Raw genomic sequence first — 17,385 nt, 5'->3', positions numbered from 1 at the left:
ATATATATATATATATATATATATATATATATATATATATATATATATATATATATATATATATATATATATATATATATATCATCACCTTGTGAGGCGTATATAGTTACATAGACTTTGAATGAGGTTTAGCCTTAAAGCCTTAACCCAGGTAATTACCTCCTCAACCCTCAGCAATGATGCTAATCCACAGAGAATAAAGTGAGAGATGCTTACCAGAGAAGCCTCATTAAATATTTACTTTGTTTGGCCACCATCTACAACTTGCACAACAAGCACCCACAGATCGTTTGGTGTCCTTTCTTCACAGTTCTTTCCATGCGCTGCTGTCACGTCTCTGCAGGTGATGCCAAGGCGCTTAGTTAGACTTTTTTCTACGGCTGTCTACACAATATTGGTTGATGATCGCAGACTGTGAGCCAGTGCGTTATGTGTGACGATGTTAAATATTAATGTCTGGAGATGATTACTTGAGAGATGGAGAGAGGCAGGAGGTGTGATGGAGAGGATGACACCTCCCCATTCATCATGGGGACTTTAACAGAATCTAAATCCTTCCTGTGATTCTAACCTTCGTACTCCTGAGGGAAGAGGTGGAGAAAGAAAGTGGCATAAAAAGGGAGAGGCGGAGAGAGGAAGACGTGACACTGAGATATGGGCTGAGAATGGGAAAAGGGATAGATCTGACACTATTCAAGTTATGAGCAATATGTGAAAACGGGATGAACAAAATGTAAAGATGGATGGATGGATTCAAAGCAAGATTATGAGCTGTGATAGGAATGAAAAAAAAAATAAGGGAAGTGATATGGTGAAAAATAGGCCTGCATAATGTTAAAAGTATAAAGCGCTTTTTTCTCAGCTGACCTGTCAGGGTATCCCATGTGACGCGCTGACGGATGTGCAGAAAGGAGCTCTTATCTTATTTTGTCAAGGTCTGGCAGTCACTCAAGTTCTACTCAGCATAAATAAACAAGTGGGGAGGAAAATGGCAGCCATCTCCCCTTCTCTTCAAGGGTGTCATTTGATTCACATTTGTCACTTCCTCAAACTCTGTATTTTTCAGCTGAGCAAATAGGGACCGGACTCCCATTTGCCTGCTTAATGTCTCCTTGAATTATATAATCAAGCAGAACATTGGCTGAGGGAGATGGAGGAAATATATATAACAATGGCGCTCCCGAATAACTTTCATGCATCATACCATTAGAGCTCCAGAGGTGTGTTATTCATTTTTACTGCCCAGCACCCAAAACCAATCGTACAGTGCAAGAGGATTTGTTATTACTGTTGTGTTATTTTCTCTTTCTTTTTTTCGTTAGGAAATACTTGGCACTGCCAGTTTAACTTAATCTCTTCATCCATCCTTTTGTTTTGAATTAAACCTGCTCAATTTCCTTTTTTTGGGGGTTTGTTTGTGGAATGTTTTGATTGTGAGAAATGTTTAGCTAATGTTTAGATCTGGTAGATCTGGATTTTTAATTCATTTTGTTGTGCTTTGCTTGATAAAACCTTGTTTTTTTCCACTCAACCTGCCTGATTGCTAATGCTAAATCAGTACAATATAAGTTAGATGAGTGAAGCCCCCAGAACGGTTGAGTTTACCAATGTCCTCTTGAATGAACTGGCAAAATAACTGTAGAAGAGTTATTTTTTTTGACTGCATTAAACCAATAGAAGGAGTAAGGCTCCTTTTCCTTAAAATGTTTTTACAGTAAATGCCTTGAACAGGAGCTAACAACAAACTCTAAATAGGATTTTAAATCTAATTAAAATCTGACAGGATCCTCTCGACTTGTAAATGCACAAATGTGTTGGTGCTGGATGACATTTTGTTTTCAAATTCATTACATGGCACCAAACAAGAGTCAAAAGGCAATAAACTGCAATAGAGATGAGGATTTGGAAGGTTTTTCATTGACACAACCCACATACATACTTAACTATGCTCTTCAAGTCACAAATGGATTTCCTTTACAAATGTGGCACCATTTAGAAGAGAATAAATGGGCTTTGCAGTGGTTGATTTATTACTAAGAATCGTTGTTACAACAAAGATCTATGAACCAAACAGAAATTTTCTTTACTTTTTGTGCAAAGTTTAGTTCTATAAAATAAACAGTTTTTACTTGGCACATTCAAGGAATGTCCTGAGGTTACATTTAGTAGATTTTGATATTCAGTTTCACTGTGCAATAATGTTTTATAAGCAATTTATATGTGAGTTGCCTGACTCAAGTTTTGTTAAGAGGCTTTCAAGGATGAGTGACAGTGAAAGCCTTGAAAAGTCTGTGGATGCTGCATAAAATAAGCTGTTTAATTTAATGAGTCACTGCTGAAAATCCAAAAAGCAATTGTCCTCCTCATTATGAATGAGAAATACATCAGAAAAAAAACTAATTATTGTTCAACTGATGTGATTACCTCTTCTAGAAGGGTCAGATTCACCTGCTGCTGAACGTGGCCTGGGTTTAATGTTTTACCCTTTTCTTTCTTTCTGTCTTAAATGTTTGTGCTGACAGGAGTACCAATCTTGCAACACTCTGCCGTGTCCAGACCTAAAAAAGACGACACCCTGGACTCCGTGGACCCCGGTCAATATTTCTGACAATGGAGGCCACTATGAGCAGCGTTTCCGCTACACCTGCAAAGCGCGGATCCCCGACCCAAGTCTCCTGGAAGTAGGAAGACAGAGGATTGAAATGCGCTATTGCTCCAGCGATGGGTCCACTGGCTGCTCCACTGACGGTAAGTGCAGGATAGAAACAGATGCCTGCTAAGCCCCTGGATATTTCCATTATCTAAAACCAACTTGCTCTTTGCCTCTCATTCTGGTTGTTGTCCTATTAATTTCCTTATTGTGTAAAGCTTTTGCATCTATAAAAGTCCTGAAAAAGTTAGATGAGACTTGAATAATTTGTCTCTTGTGTTTTGGATCCCATCCTTGGTGACATTATCTGTGGATCAAAGCAGGCAAGACATGCTAATGATGTTTCAATCCACAAAGCTCATCATTAGTTTATAACTAACTTTAGCGCTTATACTTTTCCTGTTCACAAAAAACACACAGACAGGGACCGCTGAGACCAAATAATGGCATTCACTATACAAAAAAAATTTTTTCCCCCCTCAATTTCTGATCTTTCATACTAAACTCTGTTTTAAGTCAGCCATAGTGCTGTGAAAATCTTTTAATTTGCAAAACCCTGATATATAGAGATGTTTTTTTTCTAGAAAATTATTTCAACCTTCAAACTCAGAAATTGAAATTGACTTGAAAACACATATAAACTACAACTTTGTCCAAAAATTTTGATATCCGACAAGCTTTAACTAGTGACTAAAGTTTGTCAATCACCTTTATCAAACACTCCTAAGATTTGCATAAACAAATCAGTTTGTGATGAGCGTGTTGGAATGCAAGGGTCGCCTTCTGTTGGAAAGAACTGTTTGTCCTCAAGCTTTATTGACATGGCTTATGTCTTAGTTAGTAATTTAATATTTTCACAAAATCTTAATTATTCATCATCTAGGCTATTTTGTGTAAAAAATTAGTCTCTTTTGCAGAGAAACACCTCTAAAAATTAGTTATTAAAATGTTTTTTGTTTTCTAGCTTCATGATTGTCCCTCACATTCTAAATTAGACATTATTGCTAAAACCCAAACATTTATTTATAAGTTATTTTTACTCCACCAGCCATATCTCAAATATGTTATAAAATACATCTGCAGATTGTAAGCAAATTGAAATTGACTATTGTTTTCTTGATTGCTTGCAAATAATTATTCATTTATCTCTGAGAAGCCTTTGCACGCATGTCTGAATAAGATCTGTTTTACTGTGGATAATGAGACTCTCTTCAAAAATTATTTTTTGTTTTTGTTTTAGGATAGATATATTTTTTCAACAAAACATGTTTATCTCTGCGCACAGCGCTCCTCACCTTTTTAAACAGTATAGTGGTTTTACATTCGAAGGATATTTAGTTACCTATAATTGTTAAAACAGTATGCATGCAGCAGCTTTAGACATCTGCAAATAATAATGAGAAAGAATAAACCATAATCGATGGAGGTTTAGAATTCTATTCCTGATAAGTTAGTATCTTAATTTAGATTTTTTTTATGAAGTCACTCATGGAGGGGATGTCTTTTAGGTGTTGGCTAACAATATATCCTGTGGTGCGCCCTGATTTGACTAAGAAGTGGTGAATTAAAATCACAAGCTTTTAAAACATTGATATATCATCCCGAGCTTTCAGAAATGTGTTCAAGGCAACCTAATCTCAGTATTTAAACATCCCTAATTTTGATCGAAAAAGTTAATTCCTCTCAAATTACCTATTTTTAATTTTTGGATATTTTAGGTGATGAATGACCGACTTTCCTGCACTGGTTTAAACTAGTTTAATATGAAATAGTGATAAAGTTTTCTTCTTATTTGCGCTTTTCAGCAGGTTATGTAAATATCTAGTTTAAACTGTAAAACTGTGAGCAGTAAACTTACTTTTTCTCTTTTAACCCATCGTGCAGCTGTTCTATTTGCACCTCACTTTCAGCAGCACCCTGGGTTCTTTCACACATCTAAATGTTTGCTAATTGACAACTTGTTTATGTGCTTAGATGAGGTATTTGTATCATATACAAAGTACCGCACAGAACCATAAAAGAAGTTTAAAAAGAAGCTGCAGCAGTTAAAGCTTGTTTACGATGTTGCTCTAGGCCTCTGCGGGGAAAAAAAGTGCCTTTTTACAGATTCAGATATAGTAACGCCTTGGTAAGCTTTAGTGGTGGCCTCCCTTCATTTTGACTTCGTTTTCATCTCTGGGTGGCCAACATCACCACACACGCTGCTGCAATCACAGAGGTTATCTTTAATGCTCCCTATCGCTAGGGTTGATCTTTTTGATCTTCCTCATCTCCCTTATTTCTTGTTGCTAATCGCCAGCTTTGCGTCGGAGCTGCCGAAGGAACAAGTTGTTCTGCTCCTGCTTTGAAGCCAGCGCTTAAATGTTTCTGAAGGGTTTTAAATGAGCACTGACAAGCGTAGAGTAAACCTGACTGCAGAAACAAAGTTTCACAAGGAGTGACAGCCGCACACATTGGATATTTACAGAATAAAGAGTTGAGCTTTAATAGGTTTGTCTTGAGTGGGATTAGTGGGAGGTGGTATGCGTTTCATCATAGGTTGTCACCAATAGTCTGGCATTAGATTAGCCTCAGAGTTAATTACAGTAATGAAAAAGCAAAAGACTGTCTGCTCAGTTGTCTCTGTTGGTACTTTTGTATTTGAAAGTAAAAAGGTTTTAGCCCCATGGGTAGCAGTGGGCTCTTTGTTCAACTTTTTCACATTGGTTACATTACACCCAGAAACTTCACTATCACAGATCAACATGAAGTAGCAGATTAATAAGATGTTAAAGGGAAAACATATTCTATATTTTCCTATTTTCTTAATCTGAAAGGCGCTGATTGGTATTCAGACCCCTTTACTCTGATACACTAAAGTGAAATGCAGTATAGCCAGTTCCCTTTCAAATAAACCATACTTAAAGTCTGCCTGTTTTTTTTTTTTTTTTTTTTTCGTTCCTCAGAAATTTTTTAACCCTTTATAGGGCACTCAGTGAAATACTTTGAAAATCAAAATTTCAAGCCAATAATGTTACTGGAATCCAGGACAAGACCTTATTACCTTTGTAACATTCAAAATATATGGATATTTTGATGGCAAAAATTAATGTCAATGTAATAACAACAAACGCCAACTTGTCCGAATATGATAAAAAAAAAATAAAAAATGTGCTTCAATAACAAATTCATGAGAAACACTCTGAGAGCGATTTGTAAGGGGTATGCAACTGTACAAAAACAATAACCTGCCCTACAAAGGGTTAACTTGGTGAGGAATGGATAAACAAGATGCCGATTTTTCACACACAAATAAACAAGTGACTGAAAAGAATTATGGAAAAGAAAGGCAACAGAGAAAGGAAGTAGAAACAAATTTAAATTATAACGTTTAACAGTTTTATATCTTTTAGAAAGAGGTCAAAAAGGTGGATTCCTTCTCATGGTTTCACTCTGAATCTAAAAATATGCAAGAAACAGAATTAGATGAATATCTGCATTAAGTATAAATGCCTGCAGAGCACTTGTTCAGGCTTGTGCTCTATGCACTACACCCCAAAAAGCCTGATTACAATTCAGCTTTTAAGCGAAAATTTGTGCAGCACACAGCATTGTTTGGATTGGATACAAACAATATAAAACAAAACACTAAAAGAATTCTTATTTTGAAGCCAGTTTATTTAGTTTGACGCTGACAATCACAAACTTTCAATATGAAAGCTGCACAATCGTTTACACATGAGGACCCTGGGCTCTGTGGAATAGAATTTAAAAAATAAAACTCTTAAGACATCATAAAACACAGACAACATTTGTAAAAGGACTCTCTAGTCATCTGAGGCTGTAATTTATTTTGAACATACAATGTAGATCACCCTGAAACGCCCACAGTAAAGCAGTGTGGTGGCAGAACTCTACTTCATCAAGTTTTCAATCAAATAAGACAAAAAAAAGTTGAAGAAATTATTTTAATGACTATTTAGTAAAAAGGCTACTCAATTACTGAGAAAGGTATCATAAAAAAAGATTTACAATTAAAAATTACATAAAACAAACTAAAATAAAATAAAGTAAAAAAAAAAAAAGATAAAATAAATTAATTGAACGATTAATGTATTCGAAACATGACCAAAAAAGGCAGAAGTAACACTTTTCCAAACAAATTTTGTATTGGCCATAAATCTTACGAAAACCAATCTTCACAGAAGTTGGTGTATTATGTTAGAACAGCCTAAAATAAATAAAGTATTCTTATAAATAAAGTATTCTCATAACAAGCTTGTTTATTACTCAGTGAAGTGACTCAAGTTTAACAGAGTGGCCAAACATTTTACTCAAGTAGGAGTCGTGATATTTTAAAAAGATTATACTCAAGCAGAAGACAAAAAATAAGTTTAAGTTAAACAACACCTTAGAGCAGGGGTGCTCAACCTTTTTTAAACCAAGATCTACTTTTGAAGTTGATGGCATGCCGAGATCTACCAAGCCAAACACAAGGGATGGGCAGTATTTGTATTTTATTTGCACAGGTTGAGAATAAACATTAAGTCCAACAAACGGGGAAATGATCAATTGTGTCAAAAAATAGGTTGCAAAAACAGAACTTAACAATCTCATAAGAACTTCACACCATATCACTCACTCACTCACTCACTCACTCACTCACTCACTCACTCACTCACTCACTCACTCACTNACTCACTCACTCACTCACTCACTCACTCACTCACTCACTCACTCACTCACTCACTCACTCACTCACTCACTCACCAAAACTATAGAAAAGAGCAGTCAAGATCTCCAGACAAAGGCTGTGCAGTCAAAAAATCTAAATACACCAATTGATACACACACACACACACACACACAGTCCAGTAGAGAGAAAACAAAAAAACGTTAGAACTGTAAATTTACAGTCATATGTTTATCACTGTTTATATATATATATATTTTGTATTATTATTTTTTTTGTATTATTTTGTATTTATTATTTTTTAGAGGCTAGAGCGAGAGGGCAGTTCTGAATGTAGCTTGCTACTAAAAAGTTCTGTGGAAGTTTGGAAATAAATATACAGAACAAGTTTACACGCCTCGCCTGTTCTATATAGAATCGAAGAACAACACAGTTCCAAAAATCTTTCGAAGAATCTGCCAAGGCTCAGCCGCCTGACGTCGGTGTGCAGCAGCAGATCAGGGTGGTCTGCACCTGCCTCCTCGAGCTGGGCACGAAATAAACGCCTCTGTAAAGTCCTGGCCCGAACAGAGCAAGCGATCTTCATCGCAATTTCCATGACATGCTTCATATTCAAAATACTGCCGCACAGCTGTTGCTGAATGATGCAGTGGTTGATCCAAAAAATCAGGGAAAGTTTCAGACAGCTTCAACAGAGCAACGAATCCAGCAGTGGCCCAACAATAGATGGAGCCCCATCAGTTGTGATAGATGTCATTATCTCATTATCTCTTCAGATTCCTCTTCGCGCTTTAGAGTCCCTGGTAACAACCTAGTAGCAACCGTGGCAAACCATGCCCAGCAATCACCATGCATATAAAAAGGTTCCCTGCATACTTTTTACTTTTCATTTTATTATTATGAAAATAGACGTTGGCCTCTCGTGATCAATAATTTGATTAGTTTTTTTTTAAACATTTTTTATTTTTTTTGTCCTAGCCATAAATAGGTCTGCATTGTAAAACTTCTCACGATCGACTGAAACTCCGCCCGCGATCGACTGGTAGATCGCGATCGACTGGTTGGGCACCCCTGCCTTAGAGTATGTTTTTGTCTAAAGTTTAATTAAGTAAATGTAACTAGCTATTCCCCAACCCTTGGTGGTTTTTACTGCTGCTAACAGTACGGATTGTCAGAGAAGTTGGGAAAATTAAAACGGCTAACTAAATGGTAAAGTTGTAAAAGTAAGATATTAGAACATTATAAAACTCAACATGTTCATATTTTTAGAAAGGCTCAGTCAAAGTCCAGGCCTATAACTAATCAAAATTCTCAAAAGTAATTTGCAGAACAACTCCACATTTAGTTAGTAATTAGCTAAAGATAGATCTAACCAGTGCTTTACCTAAGATTTTTATTGGCAGATACACATTTGGATTTTCTAGCACAGAAATTGTAATCGTAATATCCTTTACTTTTATTTATGACTGTTGTTTCTGCATCACATATAATCCTAAGGAAGTAAAAGTTTGAAAATAATTCAAGTTAAACATGAATGAAATATACTATAAGGCGGGCCATTCAGTCAATTTTTTTTTTTTAAATCCATTGTTGGTATTTTTTTTGAGAGAATCTCAACTTTGAAAGATAAAGCTTTCCTGTTCATTTACAATTTCAGGTAGGTAATTGTGTTCTTTTTTAATTTGTGCAAATGCTCAGTGAAGCTAAGTACTTTGTAACATCAAAACCAATTTGTTTTAAACATTTTATGGCATTAAATGCAGCATAGAAAACAAATGTCTCTTCATCTAGAGAACAATCTCAGTTGTTATATCCTGGTTATGTAGATGCAAAGCTCTGCTATTTGTGACACTGTTGCATTTTCTCAACATAAATCATATCTCTGAGCAATGCTAAGTAATATTTTTTTTTAAAAGAAGATGAACTGTACTGGTTAAATTCCTCATTACAACCTTTATCAATCTTCCCATCCATCTGAAGAGCACTGGCGTGTGCATGGGGATGGGCTTATTTGTGTCAGTTTTCCATTTCTGATGTTTTGATGGTCTTTGCACCTGTTTGCATGTGCTTCGTTGGCATTTTTTCATCAGACCCCGCTCTTTCTGTCCCTCCCCCAGCAATGGATCTGGTGCCCAGTCACTGAGAAACAGCACTTAACCTTTCCTGAAGCAAGAGGCTATCATAAGATAATTACCCCCACAGAAGTGGTGTGTATTGATGTTCACTGCTGGGGCAAAGGACATGGAGATACCTCTGAGATAAACAATCAAAAGGATTGATGTGTCACTTCATAAAGATTAACCATCTTCACCAGCTGCCTTGCAATTGATTAAAGCTCGGTGCAATATAAAATAGGTTAATGCATGAAGAGTAAACTGGGAAAGCACAATCGATTGCTCAGCACAAACATGTTCATATAAGTTTGCTCATTACAAAACAGCAAAAGTAATTGGTTTCAAAAAGCCTTGCCAAGCTTTTCCTACTCAACCCTAAAAATATTTTAAAATGTTAACATATAAACATCACACATTCTTAGAGTTACATGTGCAGCCTTCAAATATAGATGAACCAATAGCTATTTTCTGAATACTTTCTGAAGTAATAAAAGATTTAGATTAAAAACACGAATTAACTTAATCCAAATCATCTTTTAGAGCTTTAATGTCACAAGATATAAGAACGAAATCCTGATTGTTTTTCTAAGCCTCCTACTATAAGACATCATTAACCTGTTCCCGATTGACAATATAACATTTATTTCATACCTTTGCACTATAACCAGAAAAAAATTACAAAGGCATGTAACCAAATCTGTTTGTCTAATTTGAATGCATTTTATAGATTTATATATATATATATATTCCTTGATGTGATTGAGACCTGTTTATTATGTAAATTGTCTTTGGGGGAAACTGTAAATAACTCTAAATTAAATAAGTTGAACTACAATGTTCATATTAGTAGTGATTGGTGATGTCATACTATCTGAAAGCAGTACAACATCATTGCCAGATTTTTCGTGCATCAGGCATATGCTGGCTAAATCAAGTTGTGACAAGGTTTTAGAACATGACAGTCAAGTTTGAGAACAGATACTTTTCCTTGTACTTTCAGCCTTCCTTGGTACATGCTAAAGGTCTCGCACTCTTACAGCCTAGATATATCATATAATGTTATAGAATTTTTTATATGTAGGTAAATATCTTTAGTTCATGTGTTTGCACTGAATTCTTGATGAAACTGCGACCTTGTAAAAGTTTGGGATGGTGCATTCACTGTTTCTATAAAATTTTAGATTTCTCCATTTTAGGAGCGGCTAGTTAACAATGCTGGCAGATCAAGCTTAAAAAAGTGACAGATTCTGGTCAGGCTGATTTCCCAGGGAATCTCTAACTTTAATTAAAATTACCAGTTAAAAACTCAGCTCATTCAATTTCAGCCGGAAATCATAATAATAAGTAAGAAGCTAAAACTTTGCTTGGACTAAACTAATCAATGAAAAAAAAAATTGTTCTAAGCTTTTTCAATTTATCAATAGATGTATTTCAAAGCAAACTGATTTTCTTGCCACTTTCAACTCGGCAGAGCCATTTATCATATTTACAATTTATCCAATTTGCTGCCTCCCTGTTTCATTGATGTTGTTTCACGTCTACATGTAACTTTCCCTTTCTTTAGCTGCAGGTATTTTTTTTGGCTCTTGCTTACATGAGGAAAATGTCACTATGTTGGAAGATCACAGCAATCAGATCTACGTGACATTTGGACGATTAGGGCTGCATTCATAGACGTGGCAGATGTTATTGATTACACCTGGGAGAAACATGTGCTCCATGCAGATAAGGAGAATTAGTCCCCTGTTAATACACAGACTAAATTATTGTTTGAGTTATGTTCAGCAGCTTCCTGACCTCCAAGTCTTTTTCATGATATTGGTGTGATTCATTGTCTTGCATACTAAGATCCCCATCTGTCATTATTATGAGACCTAAATTATGAATAAGATTTAGGCATGCATATACACTGAGCCTTTACATAATAGAGTGCCTTGTTTTATATCACTGATCATAGCTCAGTGATAGCAATGACTTGACTACTGACAATCTGTGGTGATAAACCTGGTGATCATTCTCATAGCTGCTTTCATTCTTTCTTGTCATTGTTTTACAAGCATGAGTGCAAACCAGTTGATTTAATGCAAAATAAGTTTACCTTTATTAACAGTGAGCCAAACCAGACATGTTTTTGTTTTCTTTTGGTTTCACTCACATTCTCAGTGTGTCTTTGCTATTTTCACACAGTATTATCACTGCAATGCTTCATTTGTACCCAGCACAGCTTTTCTTACAGAATATGCCAGGATTATCAGACCACCTAATTTGCCTAATTTTATTGCTTATTTTAATAATAAGCAATAAAAATAAGATCTTGCCTGAATAACTATGGTAGTAGTCTCAAGCTCCAGTTTTTGAGGGCCATTCTCCTGCAACTTTTAGATCTCTGCATAACTGGCCTTAAGCAAGTGAGACAGTTAAGCAAATGATTCAGGCGTGTTGGACAAGAGAAACATGTAGGTAACTAATCTTTGAAAAATCCAAATAAAGAGCCATAGATTGCGTGGACAAAAAGACGGGGGGGGGACAACCAGGTCAATTGTCGCAGAACCAGGATAGTCTGGTGGGAAGGGGATCAACTTGATCAACTATAAACTTGTTGCCACTTTTTTTTTTTATTTTGCACATAACATACTTGTGAAAAGACATGGACTTGATATTTAAGTTAAATAAAATCCCTTCACAGTAGTCCACAGCCTTGTTTACCAGTTCAACAACAATCAGTGTGAAACAATAGATATAAAATCATAGTAGAAAATAGAGAAAACTGAATGATCTAAAAAGTGTGATCCTAACAGCATCAAAATAAGACATGGACAGACCAGATTAAATGTTTCTGGATGTTTAGAGACTCCAAGCAAACAAGCTATTTAAAAGCTTGAAAAGTGGATTTTGCATGAAATGTCCCCTTTAATAACCCATTAGCTGTAACTGACATACAGATTAAATACACTACTCTCCTACTTTTTTAAAACCCTGTATCTATACATCATGAGTTAGTCTCTTTCAAATGTACCTATAAGGTATCATTAATACCCCCTGTTGCAAACTACTGCACCTATGATTTAACATTTACATTTTTTGCACTATAGGGTTTAAAACATACAATGTGTAAAATAAATATTTAAAATATTTACCCAGGACAGTTTTATGAACTGCAATAATATAAACCCTGAAATGACATGCATTCATCCCAGTAGCTCATCATTTGCATGTTACAAAAACAAAGGTAGACAAACAAGAGGGCAAAAGAAAGCACAGAGATGAAAGGCAGTGTTGTTAAAAAGCTGTGAGTTGGTAATTTTCCTGGTGTGTCGATGAATTCATTTTGTTTTTCTCTGGGAGAAACAGTGGTGTGTCAGCAGCTTTATGCGTTTTACTCGAGCTGATCTGGTACTAGGCCCAGGGTCCTCTTATGGTGCTGAGATTAGTTTCTCCTGTGCAGTGTCATGAGCAGGCATTAGACATGCAATGGTGCTTAGAGTCGACTTTGACAGATGACTGCCGTTCCACTACCCTTATTGTCTCTCTGTCATTCTGTGGCACTCCATCCTCCTTTTTTCTGGTGTCTCTGTTTTTAAAATAACAGCTGAATACATTATTAAGATTATATCACATGAAAGATACATCTGGTACCAAAGTTGCTTTTTTGTCTAGGAAACCACAGCAAAAAACAAACTCCTAGAAAATTACAGAAACCTCTGAAAAACATGAGTTAAATTTTACTATAGAGGAAAATTATTTTACAAATATGTTTTATATAATGAAATGATTTGCAATTATTATAGACCTGATCTTAAAACTTTGGATGTCCCCTATTTTTCCAAATTAACAGAACTTAGTCTGCTTCTTTGAATCTTCATTTAGAAAAAAAAATGTTCCCACATCCACTTTACATAAACTTAGTAGATGTGAGTCACTGGTGCCTAATATGTGAATATGCAGTCTGTAAACTGACCAATTTGAAATAAGAAGGTAACTCAGTGTAAAACCAAAAGAAGAATAGCCAAGACCAACGTTACATCAGTGAAAAAGACAAAAGTGCAGTGATTGCTGCTTTACATAAGCATGTTTGGACCTTTAAGTTTTAACTGGACAATTTATCTATCTACATCATGAAAGTTAGTACTGACCAAAAATGTTTGTTGCTGAATCTGACTGAGAGATTCAGCTCTTCGATTTTTGTCTCATCTGACGTTGGTTAAATCTCCTATTTCATTTTTGTGTGTGTGACAGAACATGACCCCACAAAAAACTGTTAAGTCTCTTGTCAAACAGTAGGTGTTGGTTGGTTAGATGTTCAGTAGAAGCATTTTTTCTTACAAACAGAATAACATGCAACTTTTAAGTACATACAGTATTCCTCCCTCAGTAGATGATACATTGGTAATAGGACTAGAGTCTTACTGTAGTTCCCCCTTCTGATATTTCTGTTACTATAGACAACATAAAAAACCCTGACTTCACTGCAGAAATGATCTCAAAATGAGTAAAAATGTCTTAAATTAAGTGTATTTACCCTTAATTTGAGCAAGTAAATAATAAGATTTGCCAATGGAATGAGTATTTTTACTTTTAAAATAAGGTATCTAGATAAAATGCACTTGAAATAAGACAATGCAATTGTTTTTTCTTATTTTAAGTGTAAATTGTCTTGTTCCATTGGTAAAGTGTCTCACTTAAATCCTTAATTCAAGAAAAAAATGCACATATTTTAAGAAGAAATGACTTATTTAGATTTCATTTTTTTGCAGTGTTCTTTCATGGTAACAATAAAAAATCTGATACGTTTAAAGATGATAGAAAAATTCACAACTCCACAATTTCTGAATCTGTGTATAAATGAATAAAAAAGTAGACATTTCCCTGTTCCCACATTTCTTTAAATAGGATTTTAATGCATTTTAAGACAATAATTTTATCAGTCTACTTTCTAAATGCCAACCAAACCTTTGCCTCAAACCAAAGTATTAATTGCCTTATTATTATTTTGTCTTATTTGTTTCCAAAGATTGGCTGAAACGATGTCAAGCTAGCTTTTTTTTCAAGCATTAATATTGTCTGTGTCTCCAACTTCGTGGTTGATAGTGAGACTCTGGCATCTTACCACATTATATTAGTGTTCTACTTTTGGATCAAAGGTTAAAATATGATAAGGCTTCTTTAAATCCTTCCTTGCTTGATAATAATACATAAATATTTTAAACCCTGAGATTTTTTTAGCACATTTTCTGGCCTATTCTGTACTTTTACCCAATGAAATTGAATGGATCAAAAAGTTTGAATTAGGGAGTTTCTGTTCTGGGTTTCTCTTTTAGTAAAGGCTGTATATCAAACTTCTATTTTTTGCTAAATACTTCTCTGCAAAACACCCAAAAACAGACTGAATGATGCCAGACATAATGCCCTTGGTGGGACGCAGAAACATATTTTGATGACTGTACCGGACTCCATGCAGAGATCCCAACTTGTCGACACCCCTTGTTTAAAAGTCTCTGTCCAGCTCAAAGATTTCACAAATGTTAATCTCCAAAAATCTGAAGCAGCTGGCCCTCAATTTTGCTTCTGTTGTGATATAGGAGAGGCATAAGACCTCAGCCTCAATCCTACTCTTCAGTTTTGCTGACACAAAGCAGTTTTTTTTTCTCCTTACACCTCAATGTCAAGGCTCACACCTCCACCCTGCAAACAGACTCTGCTCAGGTTGTGATGATCGTACTGTAGGCAGCGTTGGAGTTGCAGCGTTGGAGTTGCACATGGTTGTTTCTGTTATATAATTCCAGAAATCATCATAAACAAAGTAATATTTTCACTCTTCTCTCTACTTTCACTTTATTTTTCACTCAAAATAATCCAACATATGCATTAGACCTATAATCTGTTTTTGTACAGTGTAAGTTTGAAAACCATCCTTATTGTAACTCTTGATTGTTTACACTTTGTTGTAGCCTGTCAGATGAGGGAGCTTCTCTCATTAAAATCTCATGAGTTATACTGTAGCCATGACTTCTATTGAAGCCAGAAAGTTAAAGTAGAGCAAACTCCCCATGTCACCTTGCCACAAGAACTTCGACTGTGCACGCACTGAGATAGTGGTGCAGAATGGCTGAACGGGTTTCTTATGCTGTTTTGCAGCCAGGTTCGTTTTTCATTCCGTTCAACAAATTGGATACAAATTAGAAAATTGATTAGTCCCAAGGTATTTTTCACAGCAGATATTTGATCAATAGGATTATTTTCACTTCGAATTGGCCTGAAACTTAGGGTGATGTTTCATGTATTTTCTGTTAAATGGGCAGTATCACACCTGAGTGCATTCCTTAATAATCATGTTTGTAAGTTTCAGCTTTCATATTTCAATATACAGCTATGATGTGAAAAGCAGGCCTTCAGATTAATGCATGACTAGTTTTGCAGTCGAAATTCTATGAAAGCATGCAAAGAGTCTAATGAGAAAGGTTACCTGAGGTTGTATCCATTATCTCTGTCCAAGGATTTCAGTTCTTTAGAAGATAGACCTGCTTTGCCATGAGAACATTAAGTAGGCGGAAGGCAACTAAGTTAGTTTTCATGAACAGAAAATAAGTTCAGAGAATTGCGTTTTTTAACACTTCAGGGTAAAAGGATTTATTTAGTTTACAATTGATGCATTGCATTTTGCAAGGTAGTAGTGTTTTACACATTTAAAGCAAACTAATTAGAAGGGATAAATAATTCATACTGCTGCTAAAGTCCTTTCAAATTTTTACTTGTTTCAATTTCAAACTGAAATGAAGAAATAATCATTTGAAAACTGAATAGATTTATTTTTCCGTCTTGGGTCATATTTGTATTCTTTTCCCCTTGTTATGTGAAAAACCTTTTCTCCATCAAGGTGAGAAACTATATAAAAACCTTTTCTCATTTTTATCAAGTGTGTTTTTTGACTGACTTGAGGGCAATAAATATATGACAAAACAGATCCTGGGAATTGACAATACCTATATACCTCGTTGTGCTGAAACTTAAGGTCAAATTTTCTTACTTCAATTAAATTACATTTGATTTAATGCAAATAGTGATGACCTAAAACGATTAAAGGAAAGTTTACCTAATTAGAATTAGGTCTAGTAAACTTTTCTGTGTAAGATTAACTATTAGAAGCTCAATTCATTTCAGGCATTTAAAGGAGCAATGACTGAAATGTCATTATTCAAGATAAAAATTAAAAAAAATTAAAAAATGAAAAAAAATAACATAATAAAACATCAGACACCATATCTCTTTGTCGCTCTCCAGTGTCTCGTTTGGACGGCTGTATCGCTGCACAAACGTATATGTGCATGCATGTACATGTAGGTGAACAGCCACTACTCAGGGCTAACCAGAGAAGCAAAGGAGCAAAATGGCAGACGGTGCTTTCTGCAGAACAAATTTTTCACCTGAAGACAATCAGGATTTATTTTTGCAACAGAAAAAACAACTGTCTTTGACGAATCAGTTGTTGGATAAGGAAAGGGACAAAACAAGGATTAGCATCTGCGATCCATTTCCAAGCTGGAGATCACTTTGAGAGCAGAAGCAGCTCCAGTTCAATTCTATTCAGTTTATTTCTATAGTGTTATCTAGCTAAGGAATACCAGTTGATTGCATCGAGTTCTACTCTAAGCTAGCTTTTCTCCTCTTAGACCTGGAGTCTGCGATCCAAAATGTTCAGAGTGCCATATTTGGCCAAAAAAACAAAACATAGATCTGTCTTGAGCCGCAAAAACTTAAGCCTGGAGAAAATGAGAGACCATGTGACTAATCTGCTGTGTGATATTTTGTGCTTTAAGTTGAACTTCCATTACAGTATTAATGTATTATGTTTTTTTCCATCAATGGAAATATAGAAATATGTAAGTAGGTTATGTACACGACAATAAGCCAGTATAATTTAAATATAGCCAGTTCTCAGTTGAGGCGGGATG

General features: G+C 35.4%; 1 protein-coding gene across 2 annotated transcripts in view; it reads left to right on the top strand.

Annotated features, from left to right (window-relative positions):
* Window positions 1-17,385, top strand: part of sema5a (sema domain, seven thrombospondin repeats (type 1 and type 1-like), transmembrane domain (TM) and short cytoplasmic domain, (semaphorin) 5A) — a 186,623-nt gene that overhangs the window by 145,478 nt on the left and 23,760 nt on the right. For both annotated transcript variants that reach the window (XM_015392589.1, XM_015392590.1), the window contains exon 16: window positions 2,523-2,748. In XM_015392589.1, coding sequence (XP_015248075.1) covers window positions 2,523-2,748 — 226 coding nt within the window. The remainder of the gene's footprint in view (window positions 1-2,522; window positions 2,749-17,385) is intronic.

Source organism: Cyprinodon variegatus, unplaced genomic scaffold, assembly GCF_000732505.1.
Source record: "Cyprinodon variegatus isolate N-32 unplaced genomic scaffold, C_variegatus-1.0 Scaffold597, whole genome shotgun sequence".
Classification (NCBI taxonomy): domain Eukaryota; kingdom Metazoa; phylum Chordata; class Actinopteri; order Cyprinodontiformes; family Cyprinodontidae; genus Cyprinodon; species Cyprinodon variegatus.
The sequence above is the reverse complement of the archived record's forward strand: the minus strand, read 5'-3'. Positions and strand labels throughout refer to the sequence as shown.